The following is a 21,142-nucleotide window of genomic DNA, read 5'->3' as shown; positions in this document are numbered from 1 at the left end:
CTGTAAATGATGGTTACTGGACAACAGTCCCAGCCCAGAAAGACTTTCAGTTTCCTCTCAGGTCAAGACAAAAAAGGAGCAACTAGTTGCATTTGAGCTGGAACCAGACAATTGGCTTGCTTTGCTTTAAAAATGACTGAAATGACAAATCAAATATGAAAATAGTTAGTTGCTAATTGATTATTTTAATAACTTTAATTTAATCATTTACTATTAATTGCAATGCTAAATATATGCATCTGATAAAGATATGAGTATTATTATAATTATTACCTCCGCGAAGAAGGTTGTGTTTTCATCTGCACTAGTCTGTCTCTGTGTTAGTCTTTTTGGATTTGGTAAGAACTACTGCACAGGTTACTGTGAAACTTGGTGGAGGGATGTGGTCTGGGTCAGGGAAGAACCCACTATATTTTGGTGCAGATCTGGATCAACCGATGGATTTAGGATAGTGATATTTTAAAAATGTTCCTTGATTTCTCAGAGAATAATTGCTTGTCAAAAAACAGAAATGTTCAGGAGGGTCTTGGTGGAGGTATGTACTATTATGCGGATTTTCCTTTTAGTTGTTATTCTTGTATATGTTATTTGAATATAAAAGACTTTGGGACATCTGTTACCATGGAAATCTTCCCAAATTCCATTTGTAGGAAGCTGATCAGGAACATTGGTTTTCAAGGCCATTAAGCTCACTACCTTCACACAGAGATTCACTGAAACACTGTTTGTGTAGCTGATGTAGCAGCAGTAGCAGTAGCAGTAGATGACTGCTGGTATTATTATGTTTCTGTCAGAGAAACAGAAATTATGTGTGGCCAAAACTCTTCTTTTTCTATTACGAGCCTCCAGGATCAGAGACAGGAAACCTCCACTGACGTTACACAAATGTTTGGCCCTGTTCTATTCCCTTCAGGCTTGCTTGGACTAATTGGAATTAGTAGATGACTTAATTGAATGATTCAGAGTGTAAATAAGCAGACTGGGCCGTCCCTCCTCTCTCTCAGCTCACTGATCTGCCTGTAGCTTCTTGATCCAGAGAAAGGGACCTGATTACCTTGCTGTAAAAGATTTATTCTGAGGGTTTCTCACAGTCTGAAAAATAATTCAATCTGCCAACAGCACGAGATCAGTTTGTGGAAATATGGTGAAATGAAGCACATCAAAGTAAGATTACTGCCAAATTGTTTAATTTGCACTATAAACATGAGACAGAAGCTCAGGCTCAGTTTGTAAATCATATCCTGAGACACATTGTTTAGTTTAATGATGGAAAACACAAATAAGCTCATAGAATTCTGGGATATACAAAGGGCTTATATACAGGGTTATGGTATTTTTGAAGTCACGTTTAAAGTTTAAAATCTGTTTTTGTTTCCTCTCAGAAACTGAAAGATGTGGAGTCCATCATCAAGATCGTGAAGATTCAGGGAAATGACTTGGTGAAGGATTATTCAGATGAAATCGAACGAATGTTGGGAAGCAAGATGAAGTCAGTGAAGGTGAGGATGAGGAAGACTTTCAAATGTAAGGAGCATGTTATCTGAACAGTATGCAGCAGCAGCTCTCATTTACATTTTTATAAGAATAATGCCAGTGACAATCCAAAAGATGTGGTAGTGAAGAACCCGCAAAGAATTATCAGCTGAATCAAAAGCTCCCATTAACTTTACAGAGCTCAAGGTGAGTTCCAGCTCATTGTTTATCTGTGCAGAATGAAATATTTATATTTCTAATTTACTCTCACCGCGGCAGCAGCAGGAGTTTTCGGAGGCAGGCACTATTAATCAGCTAAAGAGCAAAATATTTTCCTCCTGAGGTGGTGGAGACCAAAAACAGAGCAAAAAGAGAGGGAATATTGGACTCAGATTCATCAGGTGGACACACAATGAATTACAGTGCATCCGGAAAGTATTCACAGCGCTTCACTTTTTCCACATTTTATTATGTTACAGCCTTATTCCATAATGGATTCAATTATTTGTTTCCCATCAAAACTCTACACACAATACCCCATAATGATAACATGAAAATATTTTTTTTTTTAATTTTTGCAAATTTATTAAAAATAAAAAACGAAAAGATCACATGTACATAAGTATTCACAGCCTTTGCCATGACACTCAAAATTGAGCTCAGGTGCATCCTGTATCCACTGATCATCCTTGAGATGTTTCTACAACTTGATTGGACTCCACCTGTGGTGAATTCAGTTGATTGGACAGGATTTGGAAAGGCACAAACCAAGCCATGAAGTCCAAGGAATTGTCTGTAGACCTCCGAGACAGGATTGTATAAAGGCACAGATCTGGGGAAGGGTACAGAAAAATGTCTGCAGCACTGAAGGTCCCAATGAGCACAGTGGCCTCCATCATCCGTCAGCGGAAGAAGTTTGGAACCACCAGGACTCTTCCTAGAGCTGGCCGCCCGGCCAAACTGAGCGATCGGGGGAGAAAAGCCTTAGTCAGGGAGGTGACCAAGAACCCGATGGTCACTCTGACAGAGCTCCAGCATTGCACTGTGAAGAGAGGAGAACCTTCCAGAAGGACAACCATCTCTGCAGCACTCCACCAATCAGGCCTGTATGGTAGAGTGGCCAGATGGAAGCCACTCCTCAGTAAAAGGCTCATGACAGCCCGCCTGGAGTTTGGCAAAAGGCACCTGAAGGACTCTCAGACCATGAGAAACAAAATTCTCTGGTCTGATGAAACAAAGATTGAACTCTTTGGCCTGAATGCCAAGCGTCATGTCTGGAGGAAACCAGGCACCGCTCATCACCTGGCCAATACCATCCCTACAGTGAAGCATGGTGGTGGCAGCATCATGCTGTGGGGATGTTTTTCAGTGGCAGGAACTGGGAGACTAGTCAGGATCGAGGGAAAGATGAATGCAGCAATGTACAGAGACATCCTTGATGAAAACCTGCTCCAGAGCGCTCTGGACCTCAGACTGGGGCGAAGGTTCATCTTCCAACAGGACAACGACCCTAAGCACACAGCCAAGATAACAAAGGACTGGCTTCGGGACAACTCTGTGAATGTCCTTGAGTGGCCCAGCCAGAGCCCAGACTTGAACCCGATTGAACATCTCTGGAGAGATCTGAAAATGGCTGTGCACCGACGCTCCCCATCCAACTGATGGAGCTTGAGAGGTCCTGCAAAGAAGAATGGGAGAAACTGCCCAAAAAATAGGTGTGCCAAGCTTGTAGCATCATACACAAAAAGACTTGAGGCTGTTATTGCTGCCAAAGGTGCTTCAACAAGGTATTGAGCAAAGGCTGTGAATACTTATGTACATGTTATATTTCCATTCTTTATTTTTAATAAATTTGCAAACATTTTAAACAAACTTTTTTCACTTTGTCATTATGGGGTATTGTGTGTCGAATTTTGAGGGAAAAAATGAATTGAATCCATTTTGGAATAAGGCTGTAACATAACAAAACTTTCCGGATGCACTGTATATTCTATAAAATTTTCCTTGTATAGCGCCAAATAACAACAAACAGTAAATCAAGGCACTTTAGGTTAAAAAAAACAAACAAAGTCAGTCCCTTTAAGCACTCTAACAATATTACACAGATGCGAGTTAAGTTTTACTGTTAACTGCTAATGGTCTTATGAAATCTATTACGACAATCAAGTACATTTACAGTCAAAAATAACACCTTATCCCTCACATTGTACAAACGTTTAAAATTCTCCCCCACAGACATGTGTGCTGTGTTTTGCGGTCTGATCTGTTCATTTCTATTTCTTCCCACAGAGGTTAGCAGAGTCGGCAGAAGACGCTGACCTCTACCATGACTTCAACGCTTCAATGAAGGTTAGTTTTTGTTTGTCTTGACCAGTTGAAATTTGCAGGGCTGTCCCAGCTCTTTGCATGTCTGTGACAAGGTCAGGGCCAGTAGCTTCATATATACCAAACAATTGAAATTAACCTCCTAAATTTTAATATACACTACAATCATCTCATTTCTATCAGTCAAACCTTAATTTGCTTTGCTTTGTCTCTAAGCTGAGTGCTAGCATCGTATCAGTGTCTGGATCAGAAGCAACAGCGGGCCACTTCACAAGGGACACTGCAGCAGATTGACGCTTTAAAGCCTCAGCTTACACCTGAAATTAGATTAGATCAAACTTCACTGATCCTGCATGGAAACTGGGTCGACAGCGCAGCAAAGACTCGACATACAGAGAACACATACTGTGACACAATAAGGTCCTGTGACTCATGTGGAAGTGTAACAACAAATGGTATGCTTTTTTTTATTGGTTTAACTAACTAACAGTAACTAGATCATCTCCAGCAGTTGTGTTCACATGCTTGAACATGCAACACTATTAAAACCGAGTTGCGTGGTTGTATAGTAAGTTGACGTCAGACACAGTGGGAGCGTTATAAACGTTCTATTTGCATTCTGTTTTTTGAGTACTGGTATTTAGACATTTAAATTAATTGTGTTCAAATCGTACTTACATTTACAAATTTGTGTAAATTTTTTGCGTTTGCTATGACACTTGCACAAATGAAATTTCACATTTGTTATTTCCTTCACAGATTCACAGACAAATCTCCAAAAACATTTGCAGATAATGTCTCAAAATACAAACAACAATACAATACAAAGAAATATTAATATCAGGATATTATTTATATATATATTAAATATGTTCAACTGAATGACTCAGTGGATCTCAGTGCTGATTTTAATAGGACAGGACACAATATAGAAAAGCACCATATTACTCTTAATGGCCCATTAGAACTTATTAATAGCAAGCTGCATAAATTATCTCCTATTACAAAATATCAAAATTCTACATGAAATTCTACATGAAATCTCAAGACATCCAAATATTCCTGTTTTCATTTTTTATTACAATAAAACGGTACAAATAGACATTGCCAGAATTACCCAATGCTTAAATTCAAAAAAATCTCTCATTCATGTGCATTCTTTTTACTTTGGCATTTTGACTTATGTTTCCTACTGTGCTTTTTAAATTGTCATTATTTAGCTCAATGTGGTTGGATGTCATTCAGGTCAAAGATTTTGGAGACGAATCACAGCCCCTCGCTGAACCGACTTCAGCTGATTTATGGTGCTTTATTTTGGCACTGGGTGTTTTTTTCATTCTCAAAAGACTCTTATCATGTCTCCTCTCAGTTTGATTACTATAACTCCATGCTGATCAACTCGATGGACGAGGACGGGAACTACATGGAACTGGGCGGGGAGTTTGCACTTGAGGAGAACGAACATTTCAACAATCTGCCGGTGAACATGCAGCAGAGTGACATCCAGGTTCCCACCAATGTCTACAACAAAGGTCAGTGGTTATCCTTTTTTAAATAGTATAGTTATTTACATTTTGCCACAAATAAAAGTATGCTGAATTAGCCCTGAATTGTCAAGAGCTTCTAGTTGCATTGTAGCAAATGATGTGCAGAGAGCTGCCACTGTATTACTATGATACTGAAGACAACTTAAAAACAAGATTATACTCAGGCAAGTTCTGGAGCTGTAAGAGTATCGATTTGTATATGACTTTGAAGTAGTTTTATTTATGTTTATTCATGTTAAAGATGAGATAACAACAGCCTTGGAAAGTGTAGGTTGCACCATATCTAAAAATCGGTGTATTACTGTATTTGTGTTCTCTTTCTTTTATCTGCAGATCCTAACATCCTCAATGCCATCTACAACTCAGAGGCGTTAAACGACGTCTTCATCGGTAACTTCAAGAAAGATCCTACGCTCACATGGCAGTTCTTTGGCAGCTCCACTGGCTTCTTCAGGATCTACCCTGGTGGGTTCATGTTTTAATTACTGTCCAAGAGACTAGGTGTAATGTACATTTAATAACAGCTGAGCAGTATCCTGTCTGATTCCCCTTAGACAAGGGCGGGTTCACACCAGCCTAGTTAAGTCTGGTTGAATGGAACCCTGAAGCGTTTACAAAATGTATCTCCAATGTTAACTTAACTGCTTCGACTGAAGTTAGCATGCTAACCAGCTAGCCCTGAGGTGACTGGCCAGTCTCACGAATCACTGTAACGTACAGTCTGCTCTAAAGAAGTTGTTCTTCTGAGAGGACGTGTTATACCCTCCTTTCTTTTAAATACAACAATGGCTGAAGCTCTTTTCAAATTATCATCCCCACCATCACCATCTCGAAAAGAGACCATGTTCAGCGAGAGAGAAAGTAGATTACTGCTAACATGTTTATACATCGAATGCCGAAGTGTCCTGAGGCAAGATACTGAACCCCAAATTGTCACTTCTCATAGAGAAAAGTGCTGCACATAGATGCACTGTATGAATGTTTGTGGGAATGGGTGAATGTAAAACTGTAGTGTAAAGCGCGTTGAGTGGCAATTAAGACTAGAAAAGCGCCATATAAATACAGACCATTTACATCCGTAAGATTGATTCCAAAGTTAAACTCACATTGTATCGCAATGGTGCTTTTTTTCAGTTACATTTTGTCGCCAATGTGCTTTAACCTTCACATGTCATTTATGTTGAAAACTGTTTTGCTGCTACTTTCAAGATAATCAGATTTGAATGAATCCATTTATTCTCCGTCAGGTATTAAATGGACTCCGGACTCCAACGGTGTGGCAGCCTTTGACTGCAGGAACCGAAACTGGTGAGTTCAGTCCACGGACAGGTCGTAAAATCTAAATAAAACTGTTTTTGTCAGTGTCTTTTGCAATTATTCAATTGACAGCTGCAAATCACCAGTCATGACGTAGCCTAAGCTGATATGTCAGGCTTCTATCACATGGCCCCCATCTGGAAAAAACAACTGGCAATAGCCTCAGCTACCAGTGTAGAACGTTACATAAATATTAGCATTAGTGTGGATGGGGATGGGGATTAAAACTGATATGGAGCCTAAACGCTTGTGTGGAGAGAGATCGTTTTAGGAGTGGAGGTGATGGTTAAAGGAAGCAGTGTTGACAGTCTTTAGAGATAGTTCCAGAAAAACCCCTGCACTTTCCTGAGATAAACAATATTCAATTTTGTTGGTATATGGTATATGGGGACTGACAAATAGTCATGTTGAAACTTGAAACAGTAATTATAAAGTCACTATAATTGCTATTTTGTCAAAAAAGCGATCACACACATTCACACACACCAGAAAGTCTTCCAGTTTTAGCTCTGCTGGAGATACACAGAGCTGGCAGAGATTCCAGCTTAGCTGATGACCCATTCTAACCAACTGAATTAACTCTGTTTACTGATATGGATTATATTAAATGCTTATCTGCTGTAAACACTGGGACAGATGGGTTGCTAAATTTAGCCTGTTAATAAAGGTGTGTCAACTCACCAGCAGCAGCTCAACAGGCAAATAGAGTCCAGCAATAAAAGAGGCTTGAAGCAACTAGATAGGGTAAAATGTATCCTTTCACAGATTCTACACTAGTTATCTATAGTATATAATACTGCCTTCAGCCAACCTCTACCACCTCAACTGAACTAGTATCAGTTTGAGTGTTAAGTTAAGTGTTTTCCTCTTTTAAATACAGTTTTCCATGTTCTTTGTTTGTTTCAGTTTCTCTCTGAAAGGAAGTGAGTCAGTCAGTCAGTCTGCATCGAGTAGAGTCAATGAAAGAGGCATGGAGGACTTTACTAGACCATGTTTAATGCTCAAATACTGTGTTGTAAGGCATTCATTTTACGTTCTCCATCCCGTCTGTATTTCCCATAACAACAGACTCAGTGAAACAAGACCATTAAAACCCCTGTGTAACGCCTAGTTTTACTCAGTCTGAGGCGGTGGTACCGCTGGCTGTGTGTCGGCTGAGCAGCGGCTAGCCGGAGCCCTGATCCCCTGGAAAAGACGATAAGCTGCTCCTTAGCCGGGTCAGCGCTGCCCACATGGCACCATATGCGACTGTTCATGCATTTCTAAATAATACCAGAGAGCTGCATATGTCCCTGAACGCCTCGTCACTCCGCATTACTGCTGCTGAGCTGCCAAAGCCTGATACATGCGTCTGTGGGACACAGAAACTGAAACTCAGCGACATGCTTTGAGACGGACTGACTGTTAAAGGTTTGTTTGCATTTGTAAACAGTGAAGTGAAACAGCTTTTCTCTAAACATTTTGTTTAGAGAAACAAAATGGAGCGTTTTGTAATCACAAGGAGCATTTTGTAATCACAAAGCGTCCCCCATGAATTTAGGTCAAATGTTCCTATTTCTGAATATATATTCAGAATTGGTCCTGAAATAAATACACCAACAGCCGCAAATAAACAGATGTATCTACATAAGTAGAGAAAACAGTCACACGTTTCTTCATTGTTTCTAGTGTTCTTCATTGGATTTACAGTTAAACTAAGTGTAAGAAATATTGAGATTAAAATTTTAAAATACATGTAAGTATTATAATATATTTAAGAGCTCCAACAGAGTCACAACCCAGCTGCACCACGTCGGCTTTCTAGAAACACAAAAATAGCATCAAATCCATTCATTAATTCTTTAATACACTGGCCTAATTCTGGGTTATTTCCTTTTAGGTGATATGAATCTTACTACAGCAAAACCGGTTGGTGTGTTAGTGTTAAATTGAAGTGAAGATACTGTGGCATTGGTACAAACATTGCTGTATTACTATAGTATTTAATCTTTGACCAAAAAACCTCTGTAAAGAATATTGAATTCCAGTTCATTGATTTCAGTGTAAATTTGATGATGCAATTCAAGTTTCAAACATTGACTTTTGTCAGCCCTGTGTATATGACGTCAACAACAACGCTGACTTTCCCAGTTCGTCCAACACCAAATGAATTCACCGTGGTATCACACTGCAGATTGACCCTCTTTGACCCACAACAATCTAAGCATTATCTTAGATTTCCTAATAAATACTGTTTTGTAATACGAGGAAATAATGACTAAAGTTCCTTTGTTGTCCTGTGCACAGGTACATCCAGGCAGCCACATCTCCGAAGGACATCATCATCATGGTGGACATCAGCGGCAGCATGAAGGGGCTGAAGATGACTATCGCCAAACACACTATCAACACCATCCTGGACACTCTGGGAGAGAACGACTTTGTCAACGTCATTGCTGTGAGGCATACACTTTATGGGATATTTCTCCAAGTGTTATGTTATTCATACACCTGCCTGTAATCATCAAGATTAATACTGACCAACAATGTGAAAAACAACGACTGTGTGTGTGTGTGTGTGTGTGTGTGTGTGTGTGTGTGTGTGTGTGTGTGTGTGTGTGTGTGTGTGTCTTGCTGTCTGCAGTACACTGACTATGTCCGTTATGTGGAGCCATGCTTCAGAGGAACTCTGGTCCAGGCTGACTTGGATAACAGAGAGGTAAGACTATTATCTGCTTCATGGAGGCTTAAAGAGCTGGGGAGGCGTCTTAGCAGCCATCACACACACACACACACACACACACACACACACACACACACACACTCAGAGGAATACCCTCATCTTCGCATCAACTTCTTGGACTCCTTCCTGGAGTGACATCCGAAACCACTGAATCATTCTGGATGTTTGTGTGTTTGTGTGTGTTTGTGTGTGTGTGTGTGTGTGTGTGTGTGTGTGTGTGTGTGTGTGTGTGTGTGTGTGTGTCTATGTCTATCTATAGTTAAGAGGGCCAATTTTGGTTCAATATCATCAATTTGAGGACATTTTGGATTTTAGGGTTAGGGTTTAGGTTAGGGTTAGGCAGTTAGTAATGATGGTTAAGGTAAGGGTAAGGGGCTAGGGAATGCATTATGTCATTGAGTGTCCTCACTTCTATAGAGTGACAGTGTGTGTGTGGTTGTGTGTGTGTGTGTGCGTTGTGTTTTTTCTTTTATTAACAGACTTGTGCATTTATTTTGAGGCCAACGTGGTTTTAGGTTAGGAATGTGGTTGTCATGGGTGGATTAAGGGGCTTGTGGACACAATGTTGTGAGTTACATGTGTGCAGTGTATAAATCATTCTATGGGGGACAACAAGCAGTTCATATACATTTTAAAACTTACCTCCTGTGTGAAGTCAAATATTCCTGTTGTCATTATGTTCATGAATTGAATTTTATTCAGTTTCATCATATTTCTATGGAAGCACATAATTAAGAGGCTATTTTTGAGCATTTGCAAATAAATCAGAAATGATCTATGTGCACTTGGCTGGCAGGCTTGAAGAGAGAGCGTCTTTCTTTCTCTCTTTCTCTCAGCACTTTAAGCTGCTGGTGGATGAGCTGCATGTTAAAGGAGAAGCAAAGATCAAGAATGCCATGAAGGAAGCCTTCAAAATCCTCAATGAGGTTTGTGTCCTGTGTAACAAAAGCACATTCAAGTATATATAAATGAAGAGTTTCCATCCTAAGTGAAACAGGTGTAATCCAGCCTGGCATCCAGCAGATGAAAGTTGTCGGTCTGTGTTTGTGTGCAGGTGAGGGTGAACGGCCAGGGCAGCATGTGTAACCAGGCCATCATGCTGATCACAGACGGAGCCATGGAGGACTTTGAGTCCGTCTTTGAGGAGTTTAACTGGCCTGAACGCAGGGTGAGGAAATGTCGGCAGAGCCCTTAAAACTGAGATCTGGTCCCAATAGGGAGGGGGGGGGGGGTGTCCATGATTAACTTTGAGCTTTGAAGCTGATAGGTCAAAGTCATTGTCATTATCAACTTTAACATGGTCCATAAACACTTTTATATCCACAAATGATAGAGCAAAAGAGACAATCAAGAGTTTATATTGATCAGAGAATGATTCCCCATCATATGATGTCATATCATAAGGGATGTGAGGAAGACAATACAAAGAAGTGAGAAATGGACGCCATCATAGGTAAAGAGGTATCTCTACCTATAGAAATAATTTCTGATCATATGGTAGGAATCATGTCGTCATTTGGAGCAACAATCTTTGTCCAGTGAATCTCATTATAAGTTGTTTGTGCGCATTGGCCCCTGTTTAATACAAGAGATGGGGAGAAGCTGATGTACATTCTTCCTGTGCCTCAACCGCTTCATATACCACCTCCCAAAAGGTGGCAGCAAACTTATTAGTCCCATGAATTAAGACATTAGCAGCTCTTAAAGCTTAGTTAAGAAAGGGCAGAAAGTTCATGAAATTTAATTAAATTGCTCAAAATAACACAGAAAAACATTGCAAGAGATGCTCAGAGTCAAAGAGCTTGGACCAAATCAGCCAGAACATCACATCACCCAGCTCAGAATTTATTTCAAAACACTGTCGTCATAGAGTAGTGCACGTGAAAGTGGCTCCACTTTTCAGCCCGCAGCTGTTTCCATCTGTTGATTTCCATGGTAAGATGCAGGCTTACAGGGCAGCTGTAAGGAACTATTTTGTTTGAATGAATGCCAGCAAAGATCTAACTCAATGACAGATTAACCGTGCAAGCGGTTCAACAAGTGGCTCAGTCAGACATGCAGCCTCCATCCCCCAAATCCGGCTGTGAATGGCTCCTCTGCAGGTGGAGTATTTCTGGAACAAAAAGAATGTATCAAACAAAAATAAAATCGAGAAAAGGTTTTTAGTTCTACACCAGATTCAGCTTTTGGTCGGTTTTCGTATTGCTCTGTATATAAGGTATTGCTACTCAGATGTTTACGGGCAGAACCTCCCTTCTAATCCACAATCTGTCATTCTAGGTTGGTCAAATAAAAACTTGTAACGTGAAGTTACTGGAATGATTCAGAGATGGTCACTGCAAAGTTTAGTTTAAATTAGTCACAATTAATAAAGACTAATCTTTATTAATTAATAATTAACTGTGATAGGAAGCAACAAGTCAAAAATATGCAGCTCACAAAGATGTTGAAAAGATCCAGGACACAAAGCAAAGTGTGAACTGGTGTGTTTCTCTGCTCAGGTGCGAGTCTTCACCTACCTGATCGGCAGAGAGATGACCTTTGCGCAGAACACTAAGTGGATCGCGTGCAACAATAAAGGTCAGCAGCTGTCGGTGTGTGTGTGTGTGTGAGTGAGCGTGTGTGTGTGTTTGTCTGTCTGTGTGTGTGTGTGTGTTTGTGCGTCTGTTTACCACTGTTTTGTGTATGCTTTCTCAGGTTACTACACCCACGTCTCCACACTGGCAGACGTGCAGGAGAACGTCATGGAGTACCTGCACGTGCTCAGCCGACCGATGGTCATCAACCACGACCATGACATCATCTGGACAGAAGCCTATATGGACACTGTGGTATGCCAGAGCAGCCAATCAGAGAGCTTAAAGAAGCAGTTCATGATTCATATCAGAGATAACAAAGGATGTCAATTCTCAACTCATTTCATTTTGAACTGCTCCTGTATTCCATCATACTGTATGGTGTTCCTCATCTGCATTATCACTGTCACTTCACTTTCATCTCTGTGTCTGTTTCCTCCTTGTGTCTCACCTCATTCTCCCATGATCCTCTGGGCCTCCCATTCCATTGATCCGGCAGCTTCCCAGCACTAAGGAGGTAAAAAAAGAAGCTGTAGTTTTGGATAAACAGGCAGTTTTTTCATTTGTGCGGAAAAAATAAAATGAAAAATGAAAATATCTTGAAAATGAACAAAATCCAAAACATGTTTATTTAAATGTACTTAGTTATTTGACTTTCAGAGGTGTCATGACCCTCAGCTCTAGATTGTAGTGACTGTAGTAAGTTCACTGTAGGGTGCAGCAGTCCTATATCGCCATCTGGAGTTTCACCACGGAGCAGCAGTAGTTGCGTACAGTGTTGCCATAAACATAAGTATTGTATATCTCTATAGACAAAGAACAATATCATTTTCATGCTAACTTTTTACTGTTTAACATAAAGAGTGAAGCATGAAATCTAAACTATAAAACGAGAATAATAGACAACAACTTGAAACTTTAGCCCAGAGTCCCCTCTAAACCCTCTGACCTGAATAAATACAAAACAAAAGAAATCAATTTAAGCCTCATAAACATACAGCATGTGACTGTGTCACATCAGATTGTAATATCCCTGTACCACCCAGCACCGTTAATCCAGCCAGAGTCACACAGTCGTTAATATTTTCATTGATACATCAGTGATCTTGGATCTGTAGGTGTTTGTTTTTAATGATTTGATAATAATACTCTGTATTAAATATTTTTCCTTTCTCAGCTCTTCTACACCAAGGCTCAGAGTCTACTGCTGATGACGTCTGTGGCCATGCCGGTGTTCAGCAAGAAGAAGGAGACGGTCAGTGTCCAAAGAGTGAAGGACACTTACTGTGTGTCTCAGTAACTGTAACTGTTGCTGGTAAAAGCTGTTTCATAAGCTTTTACATAACCCTGTGACCTGTCTCACCAGTTGTCCCACGGGATCCTGCTGGGTGTTGTCGGCACAGACATCCCACTGATGGAGGTGATGAAGCTGGCGCCCCGATACATGGTGAGCTCAGGCCTGTTGAGCTGTCAAAGATACTGGTTCTTGGAATCTACATTATTTGAGACAATCTTCTGATTCTAGCCACTGTCAGATTTACCAAATGGAAAAACTTTTAAGACCAAAGTTGACATGTCTGTGTGCTGTTTTTTTTACATATATGATATAACATTACACAATCAATTGAATCAGTCAACACAATGGCTGAATATTTCTTCCTCAGAAATGTCCATGTATCAAAAGAAAAAGATTCAGACAGCTCGATCCTGATAACTTGTGGAGTGTTTCTCTTTAAATTTTCCATAGCAAACCTCTGACATCTCACAGTATCAGAGTATTAGAGGAGTCGCCAGGTGGAGATATTTATAAGCATTTTTACAGACCAGGTTTGCTATGGTAGCCAAGTCTACTGTCATAGATCGGCATTTACTAAATGAGGACAATGTGTAAAGTCACATCCAAGACATTTTAAGGCAATGAAGGATTATTTATTTTTTATTTTTAAAGCTTCAAATAATGTAATTTTGAGGAACAGAGGTGAGTTTCAGGGTTTTAATCAGTGACAGGAGAGCTTATTTGTTCTTTTTTCACCGTTTTCCTGCCTCTGCCTCAGCTGGGAGCACATGGCTACGCCTTCCTCCTCACCAACAACGGTTACATCTTGGCTCACCCCGACCTTCGACCTCTGGTGAGTTCTGCCTCTGGATCGAGCGTTTAAGTCACTGCACGGGTCAAATTTAGCACAGGAGCCCTGCAACCACTCTGATTCACACGATCAATGTTTAAAGTGTTGCAGTGTAGCAGATGTCCTGCAGGGTACATTAAGGGAAAAGCGATTAAGTATTTATAAGGACAGTTATTCCGTATCTCACTCTGTCCTACAGTATAAAGATGGGAAGAAACTGAAGCCAAAGCCCAACTACAACAGTGTGGACATGTCTGAGGTGGAGTGGGAGGATACAGATGAATTGGTAAACACACAGATACACACTCATACACAAACATAACTATATGATTATCAAATAACAAAATGTGGAGGAGTGACTAAAATAAACTTTTTTAAATATGTTACAAGCAAACTTGTATTTGCTGTTGTTTTACAAGTTCCAACTCACATTTCTCTAGACTGAATTCCCTTTTTCAAAGTGAGAGGTAGGTGGCAATCCACTTTTGGAATGTTTTGAGTCCAGCATCCAGGTACTTACAGTGCACTGCATGTTGGCATACTTGTCAGTGTGAACATACGTGTATATCCTCAAATTTGCTAGTATGAGTGTATAAGTATGCAATTTTGATGAGAGGAACTGTTGTGCTGAGCTACATGTTGATAAAAAGTTTTGCAAAATTGAACTCAGTTCACTCAGTATAGAGATTAGATCGAGTTTGTTGACCTTTCACATTCCCATTCTTAGGGTTAAGACCCAGTCAGTTGTGATGGTTGCAGGATGGACGAATAACAACCTGAAACCCTGACCCAACTGAAGTTATTTTATTTGTTTTATTTACAAATGCATTTTCCAACTAGAATGCTACTCATAGAGTGCATATCTCCACCAAGGCCAAACACTCCCCCTATCAAACCATATTTAAATCCACATTTTTATTTGTATCTGCACCAAATAGCACAAACTTATAAAGCCACTACCTCATAATATTACAAAAGGTCATCTGCCCCCTCATCCAAAAACCACATTAAGATTATATGGGTTATTCCCTGACGCATACTGCATCCTTCTGCCAAGTTTTGTTGTAAGCCGCCCCAATAGTTTTTGTGTAATCCTGCTAACTAACAGGCAAGTAAACAAACGCAAATGAAAAGATGACCTCCTTTGTGAAGATACAAATGTTTTTTTCATTTTGTGTAGTGCTCAATCACTTCACGAGTTGAGTCTATATGAATTCAAGTCATAGGAATAGAAGCACCAAGCTTGACACAACAAACCAATCCCAACAATCAATAAAAATGTGCAGAGCAAGAAAGTGATTTGTCTCTTCTTGTCCTTTTCAGCTGAGAACAGCGATGGTGAAAGGAGAGACCGGCAGCATGAGCCTCAGCACCAGAGCATCTGTGGACAAAGGGGTGAGGAAGCCATCCGTTCTTACAGTGTTGAATGAATGATTTTTTAATATAACACCCAAAATGATTTTCTAACAAGTGTTTGTTTTGTTTGAATCACAGTCTGGATTTTATTAGGTTGGAATGACGCAAATTCTATTATCCCGTAAATGAAACTGTCCCATACCCTTCAGTACGTGGTTGACCGCTGTTCAGCCACAATTAGTTGGAACCCACAAAGCTTTATTTGACTTTGTAATGGGACAAGCTAGCATTCAGAAAGAAACCAAATATCTCAGGCTGAACATTGTGGAATTGTGTGCACTTCACTTTTACTGGAATATGATGATTCTTCCAACCTAGAAAGTTACAAAAAGAGGAAAAGCAGAACTGTAGTTGGCAGTAATGCGCCTGTTAATGCAGGCTGCTGAAACCCAACAAGGTTCCCATGCTCTTATTGGCCTTCATGTCATTGGCAGCTGATTGTGGTGTTTTCATATGTTACATGTCTGTAAGTGAACCACAATTTAGATGATTTACTCACCAGTGAAAACATCACTAGGATTGTGTTACATTCAATTTCTACCAATAGATCAATTTCACCTGAATATTACAGACTGGACCTTTAAAGTAGCCCTCAGGTGCTAACATTCAAATGTTAATATTTACATCATCATGTTTGAGAAATGAACATGCATGACAGATTTTGACCTGGTTTCTCAGAAGGAGAAACTAGAGGTGCAGCTGGTTTATTTTATTTTTTGGGGGATGAAGTGACGAGTGGATGAAAGGTTCAAAAAGTCCACAGTGACAGTGAATGAGAGGCACTGACTTTACTGATGTTTCTCTTCTCTTTAGAAAAGACCTCTGTATATCGACAATGACTACTTCTACACAAACATTGATGAAACACCTTTCAGGTAAATCAGTTTGAATTTCTTAAGTAACACTGCTTTAAACATGCTGTCTGTTTATTTGAGTTGGTCACTTCACAAAAGTCAACACCAGACATACAAAAGATCAATGCAAAGTAATAATAATAATGATAGTAATCATTATTATTATTATAATAATCATCATCGTCATCAAAGTTTTTCTGCATCTTCTTCTTCTTCTTCTTCTTCTTCTTCTTCTTCTTCTTCTTCTTCTTCTTCTTCTTCTTCTTCGCCTTGTTATTGAGCTCTCTGTATTAACATGTTAGATTTAAGCTTTTTCTTCCTGTTTTATATGTTATATACCAAGTGAAAATTGTGATGAGGGGTTAATGCAGTGATTTTTCATAAAGTATCAGATATAATAGAAATCATAACATCTTAAGATAGAAATATATGTGCGACTGTACCTGGAAGCTCATCATTGTAATTGAGCACAATTTAAAAGGCAGGTTAGCCACTTCGGTCAAATCTGAAGTATAGATAATAAGATGATAATATGATGAGGACTCAATTTCTCTCAGGTCCACTGTCGGTGTAGCAGAGACAACGTTGGCAGTAGTGAACCTGAACTTGCATTTTTGATTTGCACAATAGTAACTTGTGTTAACGTGAGCAGAAATATGTAGTTTGTGTTGATACTGTGTCAATAGATTAAACTGCAACACAACATAAGAATCACAAATTTAGAATGAGCTATATCTGGCCCTCAAAATAACCCATTTGGAATTTTTCTCAATCAAACAAACATACTGTTCTTATATTTTTTGTCTTTTCATAAAATGTTTTTGCCGATACATTGTGATCATTTATTTGTCGCTGTCCGATATCAACATCAGTGAGAATCCTGACCGTCGAAAAGTCAGTTCGGGTCAAACGGTTTCATCCTGACGTTGTGGACACATGCAGCTCTCTCTGTGTGATGTGACCACTAGAGAAAGCAGCATATACAACTCACCTCCTCCCTGTGTCTCTGCAGCTTCGGCATGGTGCTGACGAAAGGTCATGGAAGTCTGATGTTTTTCGGAAACGTGTCTGTTGAGGAAGGTACGATTTCCCACAATTCCCAAACATGAAAAGCATTCCTACTTTTGTATGATTGAGTTTGATCAGAAAGAAACGTTACCTATTCAGTTGAATTGCTCTTGATTTACTTGATTTACTGAATTACTAAGTATAGTCTTTTTACCATCCTTTGCAGGGCTGCATGACCTCACCTCCCCAGACCTGAGCATTGCCTCCGAGTGGTACGTCCGACACCTGAAACACGACTGTGAAACATGAGCTGATGCAACAGATTTCATCCAGATGCAGCAGTTTAACTTTACGTCAGTTTATTTGTGACACAGTGATCAGCAACTGAGAGCAGCAGTAAAAAAAAAAGCTAATTAGACAACTTAAATCATCTATATGAAACAGGAGTCCAAGTAGTGAAATGAAAGGAGATTGCAGCCATGTGTAAAAAGGTAAAAAATAAAAGTCAGGATAATGTATGTCTTTGAAAGCAGATTCATGACATTATTCTAATATATCAATTTGTTTTACTATCTTTTTTTTTTACCAACACTTTGTTTCCACAGTGAAGAGAAAACATTTGATACTCATAATGTGTCTGTGTGTGTGTTTATCCTGATTTAATAAACCTTTTTCCTCAGGACTTACTGTGAGACGGACATCGACCCCGCTCACAGAAAATACTCACAGCTGCAGGTCGCCATACGCTACCTGCTGGGGATGGAGCCCGAGCTTGAGTGTAGGTTTTTTTTTTAATATTAAAGGCATAAAATATGTGTTTCATAGGCTCCCATGAATTTGTATTCCCTCTACTTTCCTGAAATTCCTTTTGAATATTTTAGGTAGTATTTCCGAGATGCCTCTCTTTGGAGTAGAACAGTAAAGAAAATGTCTTTTGAGAGAACTTGAGAAGTTCTGCCTCAGAATGATTGACTATTTCTTTGACCTTTACACCTTTATTTGACCGAGGCTGTTTGTTGTGTAGGTGACGAGCTGTTGCTGCAGCAGATGCTGTTTGACGCTGTGGTCACAGCTCCACTGGAGGCCTACTGGAATGCACTGATGCTCAACGACAGGTGATATATATATAACATCCTCTGAAGCTTTAAAGGTGCTCTATGTACATTTTCTCTACGAACATTCTGGGGAGCGAGTGGTGATGATGCTCTCTTACCAAGAGCTTCTTCAGCCATAGTTTGTTTCACAAGACAAGAAAACCGTAGTCAACAATAATGTTGCTTTCCAGCAGTGGAGACAGCTCTTGGTGAGTAAAGAAATAAAGTTTGAAGCTCAATTCGTGTAGTTTCAGTTAGACAGATCAGTAAACAGCTGTTCATTGTAACAATAGCAATGTAGCAATAGCAAAAACCTACATAGAGCACCTTTAAAGGGACAGTTCCTAATACACACTGTTTTCACTGGGAACTATTTTCTGTTCAAAGTGATATTACATTTGTATTATAACATTTACATCGTTCATTCAGAAAGTTGTGGAAGAACCACATTTTGTTAGGTTGCAGCCTCATGATTAAATCATTTTAATTAGTTTTTACCATAATTAAGTTTTTAGTGTCGAAGGTCAGAGTTCAGGAGGATACAAACTATGTCTGCTGCATCTAAGGTTTCTTTTTGTAGTTTTCTCTATTGTTGATGAGGGTTAAGGGCAGAGAATGTTGCACCTTGTTAAGCCCAATGAGACAAACTGTGATTTGTGAATTGATTGATTGATTGGTTGATTGGTTGATTGGTTGATTGGTTGATTGGTTGATTGAAGCTTCATCCTCATCCTGTGTTTGGGCTCTGCAGGGTGGAGCCGGGGATTGAGACGGCCTTCCTCGGTACTCGTTCCGGCCTGATGAGGATCATGAGATATGCAGGAGTGGAGACCAGATCGGCAAAGTAAGTTCAAACTGTTCACAACAAAACAGCATGTTGGACAGATACAAACAGCACCTTACTAACCCTTTGAACTGTTATTGTATGTTATTATTATTATCGTGCAGGAACAATAGTTGATGTGTCTTTCTGCTTCACATTTAGGCAATCAAATACTAGTCTGCAGCTGGTGTGTCATGGTCTTTGTCCTAAACCATTAGGCCACTGGGACGTCCCAGTGAGGACTCTTATAGCTGGGAACTGTTCTCTGCACCTGTTAGACTTAAACTGGTCTTTGATATTATTGAGGTCAAACAACTACTTGAAGATAAGCTCATGTTTTCTACCTTTAAACCCTTTTCGTGGTTGAAGGTAGATTACACTGAGATTACAGAAATTATATTTGTACAACCAGTTACTCAGTGAAGCCTTTAATCCATCACATTTCAGTAGCGTTGCTTTCAAAGTTAAATGTTGTCTGAAGATGAAATTTCACCCAACAGAAAGTTCTTGACTGCAGCTGATAAAGATAACCTGTTCACCATTGACCACTTCCCTCTGTGGTACCGTCTGGCCGTGGAAAACACTCCTGGAAGCTTCTTCTTCTTCCCTGTCAACGACAAAGGTCTGTCTCTTACCTTCAGTATTTATTTCTATTTTGACTTTTTTTTTTTATGAGAACATCAAATAATGCAGTCCTCATCAACTTTCACTAATCAGCTAATCTTCTGTTAAATGTCCTCTCCCGACAGGGGTGAAGTATGTCATAGCGACGACATCAGTGACGGTGTCATCTGGAGGGAAGACGGCCATGGCAGGAGGTCAGTGTCACTGCTGCAGCTCTGATTCTGAACACTCAGCATTCCAACTGAGGAACAGCTTTGGTTCTTACTTCGTCTGTGGGATGTCTCAAACAGTTTGTGGCTTTCACTTGCATTCTGTTCACAAAGTCTTAAAAAGGACCAAGTTTAGGTTCCTTATAAACAAAAGCCTTATGAGAGGCCTAAAACATATGACAAAGATCTTGAATTTACTAAACTTTTTCTCTTGCCTCGTTGTAAAATGTTTCTGCACGGGATTGGAGGCTGTCAGATATTATTTACCTCTAAACTAACAAAGTTGTGGTGAAGAGGGAGCTGAGCCACAAGGCAAATCTTTCAATTGTCCGACACTCATCTTTTGTCTTGAGCTCTGAGTTGTGGATGAGATTGTCGATGCAAGCAGCCAAAATGAGTTTCCTCCAGAGGGTCTGGACTGAGCCTTACAGAGAGGGTAAGGAGCTCCAGAGGTAGTTTGTAGTAGAGCAGCTGCTTCTTTCCATCACAAGGCGTCCATTGAGGTGGTTGGGGTATCTTCTGGACTTCTTGTGGTAGTGGATCAGGATGTGTAAAAAGGTTAAATCTTGTATATTGTGATGCTTGACCTGAAGAAAAAGCTATGTGTTTGGAAGCCTATCAAATGAGAATGTTACTGTTGTCATATCGATATATATATATATATATTTTTTATAATATAGGAATCTGTTGCATCAGAAAGTAAAGATTCCCAGCATTTGAACATTCACATTCAGACACACAGAAGATGCTGCCTTCAACAATTAGTGTGGTGGTGAGAGTGTTGGTGGAGTTTCACAGGCCTGGCAAGTCTGAAGACTTTTTATAGATCCAGAGTGTGGATGAACTTATAATACGATGTCTGCAGGTTTTCTCGACTCTCCATCATTTGGAAAAAACATTTCTAAACCATTTGTGGTTTCTGTCGTCATGTCAAGTGGTTGTGCATTTTTAAGAAGGAAATAAAACATAATTTAGATAAATATAGAGTTTATTATCTTCAGCTTCATTGACAGTCCTTGAGTTAAATC

The 21,142-nt window shown here is 39.7% G+C and overlaps 1 protein-coding gene across 3 annotated transcripts in view; it reads left to right on the top strand.

Annotated features, from left to right (window-relative positions):
* Window positions 1-21,142, top strand: part of cacna2d4b (calcium channel, voltage-dependent, alpha 2/delta subunit 4b) — a 63,741-nt gene that overhangs the window by 9,388 nt on the left and 33,211 nt on the right. For 2 of the 3 annotated variants that reach the window (XM_034586930.1, XM_034586928.1), the window contains exons 3-27: window positions 1,383-1,499; window positions 3,763-3,822; window positions 5,168-5,330; window positions 5,679-5,810; window positions 6,593-6,653; window positions 8,949-9,099; window positions 9,286-9,360; window positions 10,221-10,310; window positions 10,439-10,552; window positions 11,886-11,964; window positions 12,082-12,215; window positions 12,460-12,477; window positions 13,138-13,215; window positions 13,327-13,407; window positions 14,015-14,089; window positions 14,286-14,372; window positions 15,410-15,481; window positions 16,316-16,377; window positions 17,369-17,436; window positions 17,591-17,636; window positions 18,045-18,142; window positions 18,389-18,479; window positions 19,210-19,302; window positions 19,782-19,903; window positions 20,031-20,099. In XM_034586930.1, coding sequence (XP_034442821.1) covers window positions 1,383-1,499; window positions 3,763-3,822; window positions 5,168-5,330; window positions 5,679-5,810; window positions 6,593-6,653; window positions 8,949-9,099; window positions 9,286-9,360; window positions 10,221-10,310; window positions 10,439-10,552; window positions 11,886-11,964; window positions 12,082-12,215; window positions 12,460-12,477; window positions 13,138-13,215; window positions 13,327-13,407; window positions 14,015-14,089; window positions 14,286-14,372; window positions 15,410-15,481; window positions 16,316-16,377; window positions 17,369-17,436; window positions 17,591-17,636; window positions 18,045-18,142; window positions 18,389-18,479; window positions 19,210-19,302; window positions 19,782-19,903; window positions 20,031-20,099 — 2,236 coding nt within the window. The remainder of the gene's footprint in view (window positions 1-1,382; window positions 1,500-3,762; window positions 3,823-5,167; window positions 5,331-5,678; window positions 5,811-6,592; window positions 6,654-8,948; window positions 9,100-9,285; window positions 9,361-10,220; window positions 10,311-10,438; window positions 10,553-11,885; window positions 11,965-12,081; window positions 12,216-12,459; window positions 12,478-13,137; window positions 13,216-13,326; window positions 13,408-14,014; window positions 14,090-14,285; window positions 14,373-15,409; window positions 15,482-16,315; window positions 16,378-17,368; window positions 17,437-17,590; window positions 17,637-18,044; window positions 18,143-18,388; window positions 18,480-19,209; window positions 19,303-19,781; window positions 19,904-20,030; window positions 20,100-21,142) is intronic. The other variant, XM_034586929.1, reaches the window with a different exon arrangement.

This window comes from Hippoglossus hippoglossus, chromosome 6 (assembly GCF_009819705.1).
Source record: "Hippoglossus hippoglossus isolate fHipHip1 chromosome 6, fHipHip1.pri, whole genome shotgun sequence".
In the NCBI taxonomy this organism is placed as follows: Eukaryota; Metazoa; Chordata; class Actinopteri; order Pleuronectiformes; family Pleuronectidae; genus Hippoglossus; species Hippoglossus hippoglossus.
Note: the sequence above shows the minus strand (reverse complement) of the source record. Positions and strands in the feature narration are given on the sequence as shown.